We start from the raw sequence: 21104 nt of genomic DNA on the forward strand, positions 1-21104 counted from the left end.
TGCCAGACTGAGGCTGTCTCCAGTTCCGAGTCATTAGGAAAAACGAGAAATCAGAGAAAAGTATGAAGGGGAGGGACTCGGATTATTCATCCAGACATACACCCTGCCCACCACTGCCAGGACCTACCCAGCTCCACTGACACAACCGTGTGCCCCATGAGGGTCAAGAGTTTTGTCTGTCTGGTGCCAATGCCAAGAAGGGTACACAGCACATAACAGGGCTTCAATAACCATCGGCTGGACGGATGGATGGATGGACAAATGGAGTACTCTAACAGTGCAGATGGATGGATGGATGGATGGATGGATGGATAGATGGATGGAGTACTGTAACAGTGCAGATGGATGGATGGATGGATGGATGGATGGATGGATGGATGGAGTACTGTAACAGTGCAGATGGATGGATGGATGGATGGATGGATGGATGGATGGATGGATGGAGTACTGTAACAGTGCAGATGGATGGATGGATGGATGGACGGAGGGATGGACGGATGGATGGACGGACGGATGGACAGATGGATGGAGTGCTCTAACAGTGCGGATGGGTGGATGGACGGATGGATGGATGGATGGATGGACAGATGGATGGAGTACTGTAACAGTGCAGATGGATGGATGGATGGATGGATGGATGGATGGATGGAGTGCTCTAACAGTGCAGATGGGTGGATGGACAGATGGACGGATGGACGGAGGGATGGAGTGCTCTAACAGTGCGGATGGGTGGATGGACGGATGGATGGACGGACGGATGGACAGATGGATGGAGTGCTCTAACAGTGCGGCCCAAACGGGTTCAAGGGCGGGTTCTGCCCCTTGCTCACTCTAAGTCCCCTCTGTCCCAGGTAAAAGGAGGTCACTAAATCAGACCATCTCTTCGCTCCTTCCAGCTCTCTTGCCCTGGAGCCAGCTGTGTCCAGGTGAGGAACTCTGAGCTTCGGGGCAAGCAGGAAGCATCACTCACACAGTTTAGCTACAAGAGGATTCCAGTGCTGGGCCTTTCCCATCTCCCCTGGGGGTGGGCAGGCCACTGAACTTTCTACACGTTTCAAGCGAGACCTGCACAAGGTCAGAGTGGCAATGAAGTCAGACGGCACAGGGCTCGGGTCTGAGCCCTGCTCCTTCCTGGCTGTGTGACTTACACTCTCTGAGCCTAGTTTCCACATCCACAAAACGTGGACGTAGTGCACTTTGTTGGGTTGTGGAAAGGATTAAGTGAGATGCTGTGCAATCACTTCGCACAGTGCCTGGCGTGCAGAGAGGACTCCATAAATGGGGACCCCCAGGCCCCGTATTTGGGGAACGCTGTGTACTCCCCATAGCCAACCACGAACCTCCATCCAGGGCACATGGATAAGGCAGAGCCCCGTTTTGGGAAGAAGGGCTGACTTCAGGCCAGAAGGAGCCGCAGGAAGGTCCCGTTAAAGGGAGCCCCTCACCTCTTCGTCCTTCTTCCTGCCTGAAACTCAGGCACAACGGCTGGAGACAGGCAGCCACGCTGGCCCGTGAGGAGACCTGAGGGTACAAGCAGGAAGTTAGAAGGAGCTTTGATCCCTGATTACCAGGCGTCTTTACCATAAGAGATAACTATACCTCCAATTTCCTTAAACCCATTGTTACTTGGATTTTATGTTTCGAGTCAGCAAACCTAATCTCTTCTGTTCCCATTTTGCAGATGACAAAAAACAAGGCTCAGAGGGGAGAAGTTCCTACAATTAGCTAAGCCAGGATTTGCATCTGGGTCTCTCTGGCTCCCCTACCACTGATTCTACCAATGAGAGTGTCCCTCCCTCCCAGGCTACCTGCACATGAGCTGGTAGGCAGGACCAGGGCTCAAGGAGCCGGGGGAAGGGAGATATAATCACGGAAGGCTTAACGGAGGAGGTGGCACTTGAGTAGATTCTTAGAGAATGAGTTACTCATACTAACTGAGCCATTCAACCAGCCCTTCGGACAAAAAGGGACATCCCAGATGCCAAACTGTGGCCCTGGGTACAGCATTAGGGCATGTGTGGGGTCCCCAAGACCAGCCCCAGGTTCAGTGAGTCACCAGGAGGATTCACACAACCAGCACGTAGTCTTATCCATCACAGAGAAAGGACCCAAAGCAAAATCAGTAAAAAATGCCTGGGGTGAAGGCCAGAGGGAGCCAGGTGCGCGGAGTCACACAGGAAGCACTTCGCTCCTCCAGCAACAAACTGTGAAAACATGTGAGGTGTTGCCAGCCAGGGATGTCAGCAGAGACCCAGTGCCCACGGCTTTTACTGGGGTCAGCCACCTAGGCTGCGCTTGTCCCCAAACCCCAGACCCCCAGGAGGAAAGCAGGTGCCCAACACAGAGCACCTTGTTTGCACAAGCAGCTTAGGCACAGTGAGCCCTCTTACCAGGGGAGGGCAGGAACCATCCCCCGTCCAAGTTCCCAGAGGCCAGCCGAGGGCTGGACTTGCAAGCAGGCCTAAGTCAGACCTGCTATTCCATCACCTTTCTGCACAGGAATTACACCTCTCCCCCGCTTTCTCTTTTTGAAGTGACTTGGGAAATGTCTTTTTGTGCCTCACGCCCGCCCAGATTTGTTGAGAAAAAATGTAGTTTGCCATGGAGATCATTTCAACACGTTTCCTAGAAAAAGGCCTTGAGTAATGCAAGAACCGAGAAGCAGGCTGGTTTGAGGAGTCCCGTGAGCACCAGGCTGACAGTTAGTCCTGAGCTGCCCACGAACTCAATTTCCAACCCGGGCAAGCATGTGCCAGAAATGAGCTTCGGTTTTCTCCTCAATGAAATGAAGGCCCTGATTTCATCTGTATCAATGAGCTTTTGCCGCGTAACAAAAGCTGGTGGCTTGAAACAGGTATTTCGCATTTCTCACTGTTCTATGGGATGGCGATCTGGGTTGGGCTCAGCTTAGCGGCTCTTCTTCTGGTGTTGCCTGAGCTCACGCATGAGGCTGTCACCAGGTGGCACTCACTGAGAACAGCTGGGCCTTCCTCCAGATGGTCTCCCATCCCCCACCTGGCTAACCCTGGCCGGGTCTCTTGGCAACTGGGCAGAGGTCCAAGGACAAAGGTGGGAGCTACAAAACTTCTTACGGCCCGGTCTCAAAAGTCAGGTAACGTCACATCCTAGGGGTCCAAGAAAGACACGGCCCAGGCCAGGTTCCAGGGGAGGAGAACCAGCCCCCACATCATGATGGGAGCAATGGCAGTGCAAAGGGGTGTGGCTACAGGGAGGGGTGGATATTATAGCTACATATTGCATTAAGCACTCCATTTTCCCTATGCTCCTTTCATTCATTCCTCCTCCTCCTCCTCTTCCCCCTCCTCCCCCTCCTCTTCCTCCTCCTCCTCCTCTTCCTTCTCACTTAAATACCCTCGATGTCCCCAACATTTGCCAGACACAGACTGGTGGGATAAGGAAAGAGCATTTATCTTACAGATATTTCTTTACACCATACTTTTCCCCCCACAAACGATTTGAGTCAACAGAGAAGGTACAAGCAGTAAAATTGTGAATTTTAACCACAGAAGGAAACCAAAACTGAAAGAGGAAAGGAGATGGTGTTTGTTTATTGAGCGCCCGCTATGTCCCAGCTTCTTGCGCCCGTTATCTTCCTCCATCTTTTCCGCGACCCTGTCAAGGGAAACGAACGGATGCTCACTGCAGATAAGCGACTTGCCCAAGTTCAAACCAGGCTGAGCGGCAGAGCTGAAAGCCACACACGGGGCTGGGCCCCCACATCTGTAGGCTACGTTAGAACAGCTGTAAAGAGCTTCAGATTTGACTGTGAGTTTCCCAGCACCCTAAGGGAAAAGGGAAATTGAACATATTGCCCAACTGGTCACTGGACAGGAAAAAGCCAGACATATCATTGTGTGTGTGTGGGGGGGGGGGGGGGGCAACGCCCTTCCTAGCATGGAATTAATTTTTATTTTCTCCAGAGAGAATTGATGAAAGAGCTGGTGGGGTGGGATCGGGGCTCAGCTTTGACTCCAAGAGCAGTGAGCCTTCGTTTTAGATGTGAGGGGGTTACTGAGCACATGCTCATGGTCCCTGGAGAAGGCTCTGCCTCCCGGTGACCATCCTCCTGTGTGTGTGTGTGTGTGTGTGTGTGTGTGTGTGTGTGTGTGTCTCACTTTTCCTCCCTACGCCTCCCTTCGTCTCTTTGGCCTCTATCCCACCCTTGCTCACACCCGAAACACAGAGAGAGCCTGCGACTTGAAACTCCGTTTTTTTAGGAAGTGCTACGTCAGGGGCCTACGCACAGACCCGGCGAGGACAGGACTTCCTCCCCACACGGGCGGGGCGGAGCGAGCGGGAAGGGGCCTGCTGCAGCCGAGGTGACACATCTCTGCCTGCCAGGCCAGCAGCAGCTGGGCCAGCCGTTCACAGGAGCCCTGGCCACCGCTCCCCGGAGGCTTTGGAATGGACTTGTGCCAGCCAGGTAAGCACCGGGGGACTGCCTCGCTGGGCCTCAGTCTCCTCTTCTGTAGAATGGGGCCATAGCGCCTGTCTCAGGATCCTGGCAGGAAACGATGTGTAAACAGAGGTAACACAGGTGGGAATGCAGAAGCACACAGCACGTTACGGGCTCAGGCTAGCTGCCACGCTGGGCCCCAGGCGCCCGGAATGCAGGGAACAAAGCGGGTGTGTCCCTGCCCCCAGGAACTTACATTCCAGAGGAGAGACAGACAGGAAGTGCACTCCTGTCAGGTAGCAACAAGCAGAATGAAGAACAGGCAAGTAGGAGAAGGAGGATGGGACAGGGGAGTGGAGAGGCCAAGGGCAGACCTGAAGGAGGACGGGACAGACCGTGCAAAGGCCCGGAGGTGGGGCTGAGAAAGGTGGCATGTTGGTCCCTACGAGCCTGTCTGCGTGGCACGAAGTCCCCGAGGCCCCGGTTTGGCCTCTGGGGAGTGAGGGTGGCCTTTGGGGAGCAGGGCACCGCCTGGAGCCCGTGGAGGGGCCAGGACCAGGCAGCAGAGGACCGTGGCTGAGACCGTCCCCAGGAAGCAGGACCTGTGTCCGAGGGAAAGAGGAAGGGAGGATGCGCACTGGGAATGGGAGAGAAACGGCGCTGCGTTTTGGGGGGACAGAGAAGAGGGGCCGAGTCCCTGTGCCCTGTGTCTCAGTGGCCGGCGCTGCCCGGACGTCCCGAAGGCCCGGGCTACAGGAGCTGCCCGGTTCCCCAGGTCCAGAGGCGCCAGGCTGGTAGCAGCAGAATCCTTTCTGCAACGGAATCCTAACATGGAGCAGTCCGAGCCCGCCCCTGGGGCCCCTCGCCCCATTTCAGCACCCCCAATTACAGATGGAGCAGGGGAGGCCTGACGGGGACAGTCCTGTGTGTCACTCCCACCTCCTGACTCCCCGTCCAGTGGTCTCTCCCTACCCTGGCTTCTCCCGGGGGCTGTGGGGACAGGGCTCACAGGCAGTCCGGGCTCAGGGAACACATCCTGGGCAGGAGGAGACCAGCGAGGAGCGGCGCCTGGCTCAGGGCCACCGGGCAGATGCGAGGGGCAGAGGAGGCAGTAGTCCCCCCACATGCCTGGCTTTCCATCATTATCGCTTTGTTCTTTGGGGTCACCTACGGGGTCCTCAGGAACAGAGATGGTTGTCCCCAGGATGCAAGTGAGGAAACAGGCTCACCAGAACAAATGGGCAGCCAGTAAATGGCAGAATAGGCCAAGCTCTGAGAGGAGAGAGAGCCCGGGTTACCTTGGGCTGATGTGGGGGTGGGGCAGGGAGGCCAGAAGGGGGCGTCACCGCTCTGCCTTAGGCAGGCCCAGGAGAGAAATGGATTCAATGGGGTCAACAGGAGCAGTCTGTGGAGGATTTGAGGTCTTCATTGATTGCTCTATTCACTCATTCATTCTATAAATGGCCCGCCCTGCGCTGTACAATGCTGGAGCAGCAGAAACCCTGCCATGGGTCCAGCCCAGGGGAGCTGCTGATCTGGAAGAAGGGGGAAAAGGGAACACATCTGAGGGCAATGACCCAGGACAGATGTGCAAATGGGCTCAGACCTGGCGCATGGAAAGAAGCTGCTCTTTCCACATGAGCAGGGGAGATCTGGGAAGACTTCCTGGAGGAAGCAGAAGGAGAAAGGGACGATCATTCCTCTGTTGCCCAGACTGGGTCTTAATCACCCCATGGCTAGGTCACTACCCCTCTGAGCTCAGATTTGTCACCTAATGTGGGCACCTTCAACCTTGCCTGACCTAAACTAAATGAGGATTTGGAGTCAGCCAGACCTGGCTCAGTTCCCAGCTCTGTACCAACCTGCCAGTGGCTATGATGGGCCTCAGTTTTCCCACCTGTACAATGGGCAGGACAGTGGTATAGGTCCCCCAGGGCTGCCTTTGCTCTTCTAGCCATGGGTGTGTGACGTCAGAAGCAGGTCAGGCCCTCTTCCCCAGAACCTGCCAGGAAGGTGAGGGACCCAGGCAACAAACCCCAACATGACCAATGGCCGTACTGGGTTGGTGCAGGGAGGCCAGGTGCAGTTAAAAATAGAGTAGAGACAGCTCAGCTGTGGGTAGGAAGCCACACGCAGCTCAATGCTCACACCCACAGGGCAGGCTGGGGCGGGAGCAGCTCTGCCCCCCCCACCCCACCCCCCCCCACACACACACACACAGCCCCTCGGCCCCAGTGGCCCTCCCACCAGCCTCTGCGGAGCCGCTGCCCGTAGGGCCCAGGAGAGCACCTCGCTGTGCCCTGGAAAAGAGGAACCAGGCCAGCTGTCCTGGAAGCAGGGCTGCAAGCAGAATGGGTTCTAAAATTACAATGGGAAAGAGGAAGGACAAAGGGGAAGTGGAGAGGAGTGGGGCAGATGGCCGGGCGGCACCAGGCCACACACCCGGGCGGCCCCGTGGCCAGCCGGGGGCAGAGGGCAGCCCCAGCACAGGCATGGGTGTGGTCAGTGTAAAGGTGCCTCTGGGAGGTGTGAAAAGCACAGAGCCAAGTGGGGGTGACGGTTGTTATTACCACGTTGGGTTTCTTGTGTTTTATTACTGTTTTATTTTATTACTAGAGACCTAGTTCATGAAATTCGTGCACGGGGGCGCGGGGGCGGGGGGCGCTCAGCCTGGCCTGCACCCTCTCCAATCCAGGACCCCTGTGTGATTGGGCCTAAACCGGCAGTCGGACATCCCTCTCGCAATCTGGACATCTGGCTCCTAACCACTCGCCTGCCTGCCTGTCTAATCACCCCTAACCCCTCTGCCTGCCTGACTGACTGATCGCCCCTAACCACCTCTGCCTACCTACCTGATCGCCCCTAACTGCTCCCCTGCTGACCTGATCACCCCTAACTGCTCCAGTGCCTGCCTGATGGCCCCAACGGCCTCTGCCTCGGCCTCCGCCACTGCGGCTTTGTCCGGAAGGACATCCAGAAGGACGTTTGGCTGTCCGGTCTAATTAGCATATTATGCTTTTATTAGTGATGATGTTTAAAAGCCTACCCCTGTGAGCCACACCAGTCCCTGAAACAGGCTTGGAATCAGAAGTGGACCCTCTCAGCTCATGTCCTTCTCACACTCCCTGAACTCAGCGTCCTCAACTCTGAAATGGGAAGAAATCCCCACTTTTTAGCCAATAGGTGGAGGGTCAGAAGGTGCCTACATACCACCTTCCAGCTGTGTCACCTGGGGCAGGTCACGTGACCCCTCTGAGCCTCAGGTGTCTTGTCTATACAGTGAGGTGAGAAATACCTTTCTTCTTCTAGAGCTGTCATGTGGATCAAAGGAGATCTGGGTGGGAAGAGCCTAGAGCACACGGGGCCTGGCACATAGTAGGTGCACAGCTAGCACCCCTTTCCTTCGCCAGCGGCTTAGCTAGTTTTTGAGCCACACGACCCCAGGCCTGCTGCGGCGAGTGGGAAGGAGGCGGGAGAGGGTGATGCCCAGCGGAGCACGGGAGGAAGCAGAGGCGCTCCTGCAGAGAGGAGAAGGAAGGTTATTCCGGGCACGGGGAACAGCATACGCAAAGGCCTATGGGAAAGAGCACATGAGAGCAAGTGAAGGGCGGCCAGGGAGGCCTCAAGTCCGGGGCAGGGGGCGGGGCACGGGGTGTGGTGAGGATGGGGGTTGGAGTCTTTATCCCCAGGACAAGGGGCTGCCATGGGAGGCTGGGTTGGAAGGGCAGATGGAGGCAGGGAGCCATGAGACAGGAACCGGTGGTCAGGTGGGGGGCGAGGGGGCTATGCAAACAGAAGAGATGGGTGGGGCTTGGTGAGAGAGGAGACAGGAGGGTGAGGGAGGTGAGGGTCCAGGTGCCTCCTGGGGTTGTGGCCGGTGTGTCTCAGGGACCATCCTAGCGCCCAGGGAGCTCAGGAAGAATTGAGGGGAAATTCTAGGACTTCTGTTTTGGTCCAAACGGCAAACAAGATGACGGCCAGTGCCCAGAGGGGTAGCAGGGTCTGAAACTCAGGGAGCAGTTGGAGCTGAGGGGCTGTGTGTGGCTCCTTGGCCCAAGAGAAGACAAGGGAAGTAAAGAGAGACAGTGGGTGAGGAGAAGGCAGCCTAGGCCTGGGTCACGAGAGCCCATGGCCCAGCCCTTGACCATCTACAGTGGGGATTGTGCATAGAAACACTGAAACTCAGCCAGGTCTCTCCCCAACCCCTTTGGCATCCACATGGCCTCCCCCAGCAGGTGTACCCTGGCCAGAAGCCCACCTCAAAACACAAGCCCCAGCCAACAGGAAAGCAGCAGGAAGTAAACAAACAAAACAAAGAATCTGATCCTTCACCCCACGGTCAACTAGAGGTGACTGGGTCTTTCCACGACAGCACTCAGCCCCCCCTCCCGCTCCTGCAGTGCCGCCTCCCTGCCATGCCCTTGCTCCTGACTCCACACGGACGGACGGCCCCTCACGCCTTCCATCCCCACGTGAATCCTGGGACACAGTCTTGGGTGTCTGCAAACCAGGGTTCTGATCCCAGCACTGCCACCTCTTGGCTGTGTGACTTAGGGCAAGTCACTTTGCCTCTCTGAGCCTGTGTCTTAAACTAAAAAAGAGCCACTTGACAGAGTCGTCAGGATGAAATGACAAGTTATATGACGCTACCAGCATAGGTGGGTGTTTCTGAGCTTAAGGTGTAATGGAGCTCTTGCTTTGTGCCCTGGTGTTGGGGCCACCTCCCCCTCCCTCTGGAAACCAGGAACTCCAGGCCTGCAGAGCTCAGAGTTGCAGGAACAGAAAGGAAAACTCCTGAGTGAGTCACTAGGGGGTGGATCTGTGTAGATTTCCGACTGGGGACAAAGCCCCACTTAATGGCCACTGATTTAGGGTGCAGAGGATGGTGCCCATCCAGGCAGGATGTGGTCTCCAAGCTGACACCGCAGCTGCACCTTCAAGAGGCTCATTGCTCAAGCATCTACCAGGCCAGCACCCCCCCAGCATGTGGTGGGGAAATGTTGATCGGACCAGTGGGACCGTGGCTACATGCTCCACCCACACGTCCTTTTTTTTTTTTTTTAATATATTTTATTGATTTTTTACAGAGAGGAAGGGAGAGAGATAGAGAGTTAGAAACATCGATGAGAGAGAAACATCGATCAGCTGCCTCCTGCACATCTCCCACCGGAGATATGCCCACAACCCAGGTACCTGCCCTTGACCGGAATCGAACCTGGGACCCTTCAGTCCGCAGGCCGACGCTCTATCCACTGAGCCAAACCGGTTTCGGCCACCCACACGTCCTTTACTGTAAAGAGGGTCCCTCCATCTGATGTGATGTCATGCAGCGTTCTGTGTCGGAGGATGAAACCCTCTGGGAGCCCTTGGAGGCCGATGCGGCCGAGGCTCTGTGGGCAGGAAAGGGCACACACATCCAGAACATGTGTGAGTTCTGGTCAAGATAGATTGCTGGTCTTGGCAGAAGAGAAGGGATCCCGCGTGATCAACCAGCTGCCAAGTTGTTGGTTGGGCTTCTCAGGAAACCACGGTCGCTGTTGCTGGCAAGTAGGCAAGTCAGCAGTGGCGGTAGCTCGGGAAGCCTGGCGAGTGGGTCTACCCAGAGTCCTTGCCCAGGCCACACGGCTACTTTATGCATGTGCCGTTGTACCAGCACTGGGCTGGCCAGTCAGACTGGCTGATGTCAACTGGCCGAGTCTTGGTGGTTGAGTGCCTCTCCTGTGATGGGTGCGTGCTGGGAAGCATAAATGTGCTTTATGTCTTCCCACTCTGTGCCCACTCCCATAGGCCGTCGACTTGCCTCTTCCCCAGCTCTCTCTGTTCGCAGACTTCTAATCCTTCTTCTTCTTAGCCTCTGGCCAAAGAGTCAAGCTACTCTCTACTGCCCATGATTGCATGTATATTCTTACTTCCCGACACTTCTCTTTCCACATGAGGAGGTTGACCAGGTGCCCTGCCCAAAGTTCTGCCCATTGGAAGGACTTCTCACCACTGTCTCCACAGCACCTTTGAGTCACACAAACACCGAGCCACACATCCTAGAACCTAGCTCAGGCATTTTCCTCCTTTGTCAGAAGATCACCAGGGACCCGCCTGTGCAGCCATGGTGTGAGCTGAGGGACACGCCTTGGTGCCACAGCAGAGGATGACATGGGGGTCTGGGCCACCCGTCCATGGAGCTGGCTGGAGTCTTCTGTTTCTGCTCACGCTTGCTACTAGGTGAACCACTTACAATGAAGAGCTATTGGGCGTCTTGACTTTATGACTTGAAGGGTCAGACGGACCCATCTTGGCTACTTGGCCAAGGGAATCCTGACCATATACTACACTTGCCACAGTGTTGCAAGACCCTTCCCTCTGGGGACACAGCCTCTTCTGCAGTCAATAGATTTGGGGCCTGATAACTGGCTCAGGTCCAGAAATGAGGCAAGGGGTCTTGATTTTTTGTGCTGTCGCTGCCCTTTCGGAGGGACATATCCTTAAGCAGAGCAGCTCCATTTGACTGAGGTAGTTTCCTGGAGAGGGACCCAGCATCAAGTGGTCAGCAGGCTACCCGCCCCCCGATCCCCAGCAGCTGAGAGAATGGACACCTGGGTCCTGAAGAAGAGAGCTGCATGGCACAGCAGAGCACCCATTATACACATGTTGGACCCTTACCATATGCCAGATACGTTGAACAACACTCAGCTCTTTTAATCCTGACAACCACACTCTAGGTAAGGGTGATGGTTCGTGACTCCCAGATCAGGACACTGCACTGGTTACATTTCAGGACTGATTAACAACAAGACTCAGAATAACAGTGACAGTGACATTCCCAAAACTGATTTCTCTCTCGGTGAAAAGTCCGACTGGGGAGCTGCTGGTGAGGTGAATATGATGACTTTTCTCCACACAGTTGCCCAGGGCCCAGTCTCCTTCTAGCTCGCTGTCCTGCCATCTCAATACCCAGCTTCCATCTCAAAGTCCAAGACGGCTACTCCGTCAACAGGAGGGAGAAGTAGGGGAATGGAGGACTTGATGTTCTCTGCATTCATTCAGGAGAAGTAGTATCTGTCCTCGTAAAACCTTTAAGAAATGGTTTTACACTTCCCAAAGCGAGGACTTGAAAGTCAGGAAGGGTTTGGACAGGCAGACAGGACCAGGTGTGCGGTGGAGGAACTGCATAGGCAAAGGCAGGGGAGTAAGATGGAGAGTGAGACAACCCAGGGCAGTGAGGAGCTGGCAGGCCGGACTGGCAGGCTGTGGTTGAGAGTGGTGGGGAGAAGGCTGGCTGGAGAGGCCAGGGAGACTGTGGAGGACCAGAGGAGGGCTTTTCCTTCAAGTGATGGGGAGTCCATGGAGATTTTGACCAGGAGAGTGTTGTAGCTGGAACAGGAAGCACAACTGGGGAGTAGAAGCAAGCCAGCTGGCCCGGCATGTGGGAATCATCCTAGCACCTTGCGCAGAATTCTGACCAACACACACTCATCTCCTTTAATTCATTTCCAGGTGACGTGGAAAAAGCTTTGTAGTTATCCCAATCCACGGTCGGCCCTGGTTCAGCAGTTCATCCCTGTAGGACCTTAACCAGGTCAACTCACTGCTCTGAGCTTCAGTGTCTGGGACAGAAACTGTCAGATGTCCCCCAAAATCTAGTCTCCCCACCTCACATAGTAAGGCCCACCCTATTACAGGCTCATTTCCCAGCCTCCCTTGCAGCTATGTGTGACCATGGGACTACATCTGGCCAATAGGGTGTGAAGCAAAATGATACACCACTTCCTGGTTGTGCAAATAAATAAGTGAATAAATGAGAGACATGTGGTCCAGTAAAAGAATAAACTAAAGTTCCAGGGAGGAATGAATGCCTTCCTTATTGGCTCTTTCTAACTGCTGAGGATGCAGCAACGAACAAAATAATGAGTGTAATGAATGCAATAGAAAAGATGCAAGTACATGAGATAATTTCAGGGCACCTGTACCAGGAGGGTAGTAGAAACAGAAAGCTGGGTAGGAGGGGGAGGCAGGGGAGGGGCTGACTTAGACAGAGTGGTCAGGGAAGGCCTCTTGGAGGTGGTGACATCCAAGCCCAGGCTTGAGTGAAAAGGGCCAGCGAGTCATGGGTTTCTGGAGGGAAGAGGGCCCTGAGAGCTAGCTGGTGCGGCTGGAGCTGAGGGGTGAGGGGAGGGCAGTGAGTGAGCCAGTGACCACACGGCCTTCTCTCTCCAGACCCCGCGGAGCTGAGCAGCGGGGAGACTGAGGAGCTGCAGCGGATCAAATGGCACCGGAAGCAGCTTCTGGATGACATCCAGGTGAGTGCACACTCACAATGGTGCATGTGAGTCACTCACGCACTCACACTGACGCACCCTCAGCCCCTGCTGCGTGTGGAGCCCGCCTGCGGCTCTACAGCCTCCTCGCGTGGTGGGGTCCCCCAGCGCTCGTCCCCGTCCTGAAACGGGGCTTCGTCCCCTCCTAAAACAGGGATCATTAGGTCAACATCATGCCAATCCATGCCCAGCACTTGCCAAGTCACCAGTTTTTCAAATGTTAGCACATCTGGTTCTCAGCAGCCTCTGAGACACTCTGGTTCTGTTCCTGGAATATGCTGAGCCCAGGGCTGCCCCGGGGCCTTTGCACTCACCGTCCCCTCTGCCTGGGACTCTCCCAAGCTCTCGTCATGGCTCCTCCTCATTACTTCATTCTCAGCTCATGTGCCGTCTCCTCTTAGCAGCTACAGTTGCTGGGACCTCACCCCAGCCTGACACATGTCCACCTGTTTCTTAAAGGTTTTACAAGTGTGCAGGGCAGAGTGAAGGTACAGAAGGAAGGGGCACTCAGCAGGTATTTTATTGAGCACCTACCATGTGCCAGACATTTGCTATGTCATCACTGCGATCATTATCTGCACAGTCATTTCATGCCCCATGACCATCACAATCCCAACCCCACTAACTGTGAGCTCTGTGTAAGTGGGCCTGGGTCCGTCTTGCCCACCCCTGTATTTGCAACCCAACAGTCAGAGCGTAATAGGTGCTCAATTAATACTTGTGAGTGAACCCCCAGTTTATTTGTGGGGAAGCCACTCGGTGACTCAGCTGAGATCACATGGACAGGAGCTGACTGGGCACAGATATGGGCTCCAGGCCCCATGCTGTCCTTGTGTCCCAGAACAAGCCCCTGGGGCCACCCCATCCCACAGATCTCAGGGAAGAAGCGGGGGGTGGCGCTGGGTGCCTTTTAGGGGCTCATGCTGCTGCCCTGCAGGGGAATGCTGGACAAGCTGCCACCTCTCCCTGTCTGCCCAATGGTGGCAGTTGGCTGAGGCAGGGCTTCTCGCTGCCACTGTTGCCCCTTCAGGGGCAAGACAGAACAGGCTGGGGGGGATCTGGGAAAGCAGAGGCTGAGTCAGACCTTAGGTGACATGTCACCTCGCCTCTCTGCATCTTAATGTCCTCTTCTGCAAGCCCCATGGGATGGCAAAGTCCCTGAGAAGAGGCCAGAGCTGTCTAGTGCAGCCGTGGGCAAACTACGGCCCGTTTGAAATGAATAAAACTAAAAAAAAATAAAGACCGTACCCTTTTATGTAATGATGTTTACTTTGAATTTATATTAGTTCACACAAACACTCCATCCATGCTTTTGTTCCGGCCCTCCGGTCCAGTTGAAGAACCCATTGTGGCCCTCGAGTCAAAAAGTTTGCCCACCCCTGGTCTAGTGCCTGGTGCACCCACGGTACCTGGCACACAGCGGGCACAAGTGGCAGAGTAAACAGATGGGGGGAAGCTGGAGAGGATCCGGGCCCTCCCAGGGCTGGAATCTGTGCCTTCTGCCTGGGGACGGGGGCAGTGGGAGCCATGGAAGGAATTTGAGCAGGGGCAGGGCAGGCACCAGTCTGCTTCAAAAAGATGGCAGGTGGGCGGAGGAAGGCTGGTCGGGTGGGCTTGGCAGGATGGCAGGAGACTCTACAGCTGCAGAGGAGAAAGAGGGGAAAGCCGGGAATAGGGTGGGGACTTGGGGACGACACCCCCATGTCAGGAGATGGTGGAAGAAAGAGAGTAGACGGAAGCAGTTTGGTTTGGGACTTTGAGGACAGGAGACCTCCAGGATGGGGATCTGTCAGGAGAGAGCAATGTGGGGGTCACGCCGGGGTGGGAGTGGGTGGGGGAGAGTTGTGAAACCCCTTCTATCCCAGCTTCCACCCCCTGACTCTCCCTCCCTATCCTGCCCCTCCCCCACTGCCACCCACAGAAGCTGAAGGATGAGATCGAGGATGTGTTTGCCCAAATCGACTGCTTCGAGATTTCAGAGGAGAGGTGAGGTGTTGGCCAGGGGGCCCTGGAAGTTGCCATGGTGTCGTCCTAAGGATGTCACACACCATGAATGAGCAGGGCTATGCCTGGTCTGGGCCCTGGGGAAGTCAGGGAGGGGGCCCTGGAGGAGGAGGCAGGACCGTGAGACAGGAGCAGGGCTGGCTGGTCCCTGCTTCCAAGCACCTCCCTCTCTTGAGAGACAGCCCCATCCTCCCATCCTCTCCACCCAAAGTCTCTTCCGACCCACCCTGACCTACCCCTTGACCAATCACCACCCAGGAGCATCTCGGGATGGGAGGGGAGAAGGCAAACTCAGCCCCAAGGATGAGGACAGAGAAGCCAAGGCCTCAGGGGTAGGAGCCTGGCCTGTGACTCACCCTCAGGGTGTCATTCAGCTGCCCCTGCTATGGGAAGGCTCCCCACTGGCTGTCACCTGGGGCTGGTCCCCTCCCCTCTTGGGGCCTCAGTTTTCCTCAGTTGTGAGATGAGAAGGTTGATCCTGACATCATCCCATAGGGCCCCAGTATCCCAGGAAGTCCCCACCCTGCCCTGCCACCCCGGAGCTCTCTGCCGCCTCCACCTGTCTGGCCCCCACACGTGCACACAGACACTCCCATGCACTCCCATCCCGTCTCTAGACTCCCTCCCTGCTCAGGCCCAACCATAACACAGGACATGTCCAGAGCACCAGCCACCTGCTGTTTCCAGCCCTTTAGCCTCCCAACAGTGCTGGGAGCTGGGGTGATGCTGCCCCATTTTACAGATGAGGAACTGAGTTCCAGAGAGATGAGGGGCTCTCCCTAAGTGGCTGGGCCAGCAAGGGGTGGGGCCCATTTGCACCAAGAGGCTGGCCCCACCTGTGCTCTCCCCCCAGCCTCCTGTCATCTTGCCCGCACTCCAGCCCGGGGGGGTCGGGCGGGGGGAGGGCCCTAAGTGCTCCTCCTGAGAAATCTGGGTTCTCAAGGCCATGGTGCTGGGCCCGTTGGGAGAGTCTGGTGTGGTGGCTCTGGGAGGGCCCAGACCCTGCATTTCTCATGCTCACAAGGCCTGCCCCCCGCCGCCCTCCCCCCCCCACCCCCCGTCCCCGGAGGCCCCTCGGTAATATTGGCTCTAACTGAGGGGACAGGAGTCGCAGGGTGTCTGAGGTCCTTGGAGACTGGCTGGAAGGGCATGCCCTGGGGTCCTGGGGCAGCCCACGCTGACACCTTTGTGCCCACAGCCGGATGGCCCAGAAGGAGAAGGAGCTATGCATTGGGCGCAAGAAGTTCAACATGGACCCCGTGAAGGTAGGCAGGATGAGGGGCTGGACTCACGGGGCCGGGTTGCTGCATGCCGGCCCCCTTCGTAATGCTCTCGCTTCCCTCCGCTGACACTGTAACCCATCCTGCAGATGAGGAGGCTGAGACCAGCAGGGCTCAGCCTCCTGTCCAGTCCTCCCGGGCACAGCAGCCCAGGCGTGAGGTGGGAGCCAGGAGGTGGGGGTCCACGACGGCCATGGCCCTGGGCTCCCTGGGCACTAGGCCTGCTTCCTCCTCTGTGGGGAGGGCATCAGACACGATGACCCTTAGGTTCTGGGGCTCAGTCTCCAGAAGTACCTTCCAGACGCAGGTCCGGGGGAGCCAGGTCTGGCTGCAGGCACAGAGCGCTGAGGGCCCAGCTCCCCTCTCCCCTCCCCCAGCCCCGCCCCTGCCCTGCTGGAGGGCTGCGGGCTCCTTTCCTGTGGGAACACAGACAGGAGGAAGCTGAGCTGACACAGAGCGGAGGCGGGCAGGGCAGCCAAGGGGCCTGGAAATTCACTGCTCTGGCTCCAAAGGCTGCCTGCCCTCCCTGTCACAGGCCCACGGCCTCACCCACCCACTCACCCCCCACAGCCTCACCCACCCACTCGCCCCCCACAGCATCACCCACCCACTCGCCCCCCACGGCCTCACCCACCCACTCGCCCCCCACGGCCCCACCCGCCCACTCACCCCCCACGGCCCCACCCGCCCACTCACCCCCCACGGCCCCACCCGCCCACTCACCCCCCACGGCCCCACCCGCCCACTCACCCCCCACGGCCCCACCCACCCACTCACCCCCCACGGCCTCACCCACCCACTCACCCCCCACGGCCTCACCCGTCCACTCGCCCCCCACGGCCCCACCCGCCCACTCGCCCCCCACGGCCCCACCCGCCCACTCGCCCCCCACGGCCCCACCCGCCCACTCGCCCCCCACGGCCCCACCCGCCCACTCGCCCCCCACGGCCCCACCCGCCCACTCGCCCCCCACGGCCTCACCCACCCACTCACCCCCCACAGCCTCACCCACCCACTCACCCCCCACGGCCTCACCCACCCACTCACCTCCCACAGCCCCAGAAATTGGACTCCTCTGCCCCATACCAGGGACCACACACACACACTCACACTCCCCGCCCGAGCACCTGGGAAGGGCCACTCAGGGGTCCCCAGGACCCTCTGCCTTGCATTCAGAGCCCCCCACAAACTGTCCCCCCAGCTTCCAGAAGCCCCTTTCACCAAAAGGAACATGAAGGACCCATCACAGAAAACCAGGGGGCAGTCTCTCCAATGCCTAAAATGAGAAGGATGGACTCCGAGAGCCGGAGTCGTGTGGAGAGACGTTGTGATATTGTCAAATCAGAAAAGCAGGTTTTGGTGCGAAGGCGTGACCCGCTCCCACTTCCATCTAGAAAGGGAGAGAAGGCCACCGTGGCACTGCCTACCTCTGAGTGGTGGGACTTGGGCAATTTCTCCTTTTGATTTTGTGTTTTCCTAATTCTTATGCAACGGACATAGATTACTTGCCAGAAAACAAAGGAAACACCCTTTTTAAATAATGTGAACTTTTAGGGGACAAAAGGAATGGCTGAATCACTGAATCTTAACATTTTAAATCAATGGAATCATTGACGCTTATAGTCAAAGCGTGTCAGACTGAGGGGAACCCTGGGGAGCATCTGGCATGAACCTGGCAGACACCCCGTCTCTCTTTGCATGCCTCCAGTGATGGGGAACTCACCACCTTACACAGGCAGCTTCTATTAAGGAGGGACACAACTTCCCAGAACAGGCTGTGCCAATGCCAGATGCCAGGCCCCGGGGCTTGGGCCGCGGGGGCTCCCTCCCTTCCTCCTCCCAGGCTGGCTGCTCATGGCTCTGTGTACCATGTCCAGGGCATCCAGTATCTCATTGAACACAAGCTGCTGACCTCCAATGCCCAGGACATTGCCCGGTTCCTGTACAAGGGCGAGGGTCTCAACAAGACGGCCATCGGTACCTACTTGGGGGAGAGGTAAGGGGGCGGGGCCTGAGGGAGGCAGGGAATGGAGTGTGCAGGTGTGTGCACGCAGGTGAGTGTAGATGTGTATGTTCAGGTGAGTGAGGGAGTGAATTATGTCAGGAAAGTCATAACTCCTGCAGCTTGAGGAGGCTGTCCCTTCCCTCCAGATGCTGAGCCAAAGCCTTCCTTCCTTCCTTCCTTCCTTCCTTCCTTCCTTCCTTCCTTCCTTCCTTCCTTCCTCATTTCCTTCCTTCCTTCTTTCCTTCCTTCAACAGGTAGACATTTGTTTGTATCTATCCTATGCCAGGCACTGTTCTAAGCCCCGGATTTAGACCAGTGACCAAGACAGACAAAACTCCTGCCCTCGGGAAGGACAGATTCCAGTGGGGAAGACAGATTCCTAAATATGTAAAACCTGTTAGAAAAATTATAAATTCTTTGGAATCCAAATAAAGCAGGGACGGGAGGTGAGAGAAGCTGGGGACCACAGGGCAAGGGCTGTGACTTTAGCATGGACAGGATGTTCGACTGAAACTTAAAGGGGGAGAGCAAGGTAGACATCTAGGGGAAGAGCACTCCAGGCAGAGGGAACAGCATGTGCAAAGGCCCTGGGGCAGAAGCATGCATGAGGAACAGCAGGCTGGCGAGACTGGAAGAGAGCAAAGGAAGGAGGGAGCAAGTAGTAGGTGACAAGGTAAGGGTCCACGGGAGGCTCTGGGCAGAGGAGTGTCTGAGAGGACCCCTCTGGCTGCTGGGTTGGGGGGCTGGGACTGCAAGGGACCCGGATGGAGCTGGGCCAGCGAGCCAGCCACCCTTCTCGTAGGCTCCTCAGAGGACCCATTTCTCCTGAGCAAGCAGGGAGCGCGGGTGGCAAGAAGGGCAGCACCCCCTGGTCTAAGAGCCGGGAAGAGGGAGGCACAGGGGTCGGCATAGTCGTCTCGGTTGCACAGATCAGGACACTGGGGCTGGGGGAGATCAAAGTGGCTTGAGTGGCGTCCCAGGCGGGCAGTGACAGAGGGAGGGTCTGACTCAGGGAAAGCCTTCCAAAGCCAGGCTCGCATCCCGAGTGAGAGCAGCGCTGGTGAGCGGTGGGCGTGGGGGGGGTCTGTTCAGGTGTGGGGGGCACGGTGTGCACGTGGGAGGGGGTGCTGTGGGGTCAGACAGATGTGAGCAGGCCAGATAGAGGCTGGACCCAGAAGGAGGACATCTGTCCCCTCCTGTCCCTTCCCCACCTCCATCCCCTCCAGGCGGTTCATACCAGAAAGTTCCCCAATGCATCCCTCTTTCCCTTCTGCCCCCTCCCCAGGGACCCCATCAACCTGCAGGTCCTCCAGGCCTTTGTGGACTGCCACGAGTTCGCCAACCTCAACCTCGTCCAGGCCCTCAGGTGAGTGGTCCAGGGCCTGCCCACGATGGTGGCACAGCCAGGGTGGGGCTGCTGGGGGCATCACGAGCCACACGGCTAAGAGCACAAAGTGTCAGGAGCCAAAATGAATGAATGGCAGTGCCCGCCGCATGCAGCTGGGGCTGCTGAGACAATTGGCTGGACCACCTGGAACGGCACCTGGTTCATTTCTGCTGCTGCTGCTGGTATTACTATGTTACAACATTACTATAATAATACTTAATCACTGGAATTGTTATTACGATTATTACTGCCATTCTCACTACTTTTCAGAATAGTGCTTGTTTTATTTATTTTATTAATACAGCTTAGCATGTATTGCATTATTATTACGTATTATCCTATATAATAAAAGACTAATATGCAAATTGTCCCCTCGACTGGGAGTTAGACCAGCGGATGGGGCTGGCCAACCATTCTCGGCCCCTCCCCCTGGCCAGCCCCGCCCCCGATCGCCCCCCTCCACCCTGATCAGGGGCGGGGCCGGCCAACCAACCGCCTTTGGCCCCTCCCTCAGGCAGGCCAGCGGACCCCACCTGTGCATGAATTTGTGCACCGGGCCTCTGGTTTTCTACCAGAATATTATTGCGCCTACTTTATTTTTACAATTACAGCGGCATTATAGCATGTCTGTTAGGAGCACAGACTCTGGAGCCAGACTGCCCAGTTCATATCTCCGTTCTGCCACTCACCCCCTGTGTGGCTTTGGGCAAGTCACCAAAAAACCTCGCAGTGCCTGTTTCTGCATCTGTAAAATGGGGATAATAATAGTACAACCTCATACACTTGTGAGAACTAAGTGAGAACGTGCTTAGAATTGGGCCCACAGTAAGTGTTTAGGGAATCTTGGAAAATTAGCTCCCAAAAGGGGGCCTTTGAGCTGGGCTTTAGAGGATGAATAGGAGTTTTCAGGGCAGAGAAGAAAGGAGCCACCACTATGCAGGCAATGTGGCCTTCCCTCTAACTCATGCTCTTTGAGAGAGAGGGCTAGTTTCCAGTAGTCATTCGCTCACTCATTCACTCACTCAACAAGGCCTGTGGAGCAGATGCTGGGTGCCTGGGGCTGGCCCAGGGCCCACAGTCAGACCGCAGTACCTGATGGCCAGGCAGGGAGAGCTGCAGAACCCGGGCAGGCAGGGAGTCCCGCTCCGGCTGAGGTGCACTGGGCCACAAAAGGTGCGAGGACTCAGACGGGCAGAGGGCAGCACAAGCTCAGCTCTGTATTCTGGGGGAAGGAAAAAAAAGGCATTTCTTGGAAACCTCCTGCATGCCCGGTGCTTGCAGAGCTTGGCTGACAGATTCGCCCGTTTACAGGATAATGGACTAAGCCTGGGAGAGGCAGACTGGCTTGGCCAGGGTCCCCCCGAGAGCCCCACCCACCCCGCTGCCCACAGCCCTGTTCCTCCCCCAGGCAGTTCCTCTGGAGCTTCCGGCTGCCGGGCGAGGCCCAGAAGATTGACCGGATGATGGAGACGTTTGCCACTCGCTACTGCTTCTGCAACCCAGGCGTCTTCCAGTCCACAGGTGCCCGTGTGGGGCGGGACCCGGGGCTCCGGACCCCTTAAGCCAGCGGTTCTCAACCTGAGGGTCGCAACCCCTTGGGGGGTCGAACGACCCTTTCACGGGGGTCGCCTAAGACCATCGGAAAACACCTATATAATTACATATTGTTTTTGTGATTCATCACTATGCTTTAATTATG

The 21104-nt window shown here is 56.7% G+C and overlaps 1 protein-coding gene across 3 annotated transcripts in view; it reads left to right on the plus strand.

The window, feature by feature from the left end:
• Positions 1–3622: 3622 nt before the first annotated feature.
• CYTH4 (cytohesin 4) overlaps positions 3623–21104 on the plus strand; it is a 30928-nt gene continuing 13446 nt past the window's right edge. The window contains exons 1-8 of one of the 3 annotated variants that reach the window (XM_036299813.1): positions 3623–3786; positions 4239–4444; positions 12629–12711; positions 14651–14715; positions 15932–15998; positions 17891–18009; positions 19304–19384; positions 20814–20926. In XM_036299813.1, coding sequence (XP_036155706.1) covers positions 4426–4444; positions 12629–12711; positions 14651–14715; positions 15932–15998; positions 17891–18009; positions 19304–19384; positions 20814–20926 — 547 coding nt within the window. In that variant the 5' untranslated portion in view covers positions 3623–3786; positions 4239–4425. The other 2 variants (XM_036299814.1, XM_036299815.1) reach the window with 2 other exon arrangements.

The sequence above is a fragment of the Myotis myotis genome, unplaced genomic scaffold, assembly GCF_014108235.1.
Source record: "Myotis myotis isolate mMyoMyo1 unplaced genomic scaffold, mMyoMyo1.p scaffold_m19_p_3, whole genome shotgun sequence".
Lineage (NCBI taxonomy): Eukaryota > Metazoa > Chordata > Mammalia > Chiroptera > Vespertilionidae > Myotis > Myotis myotis.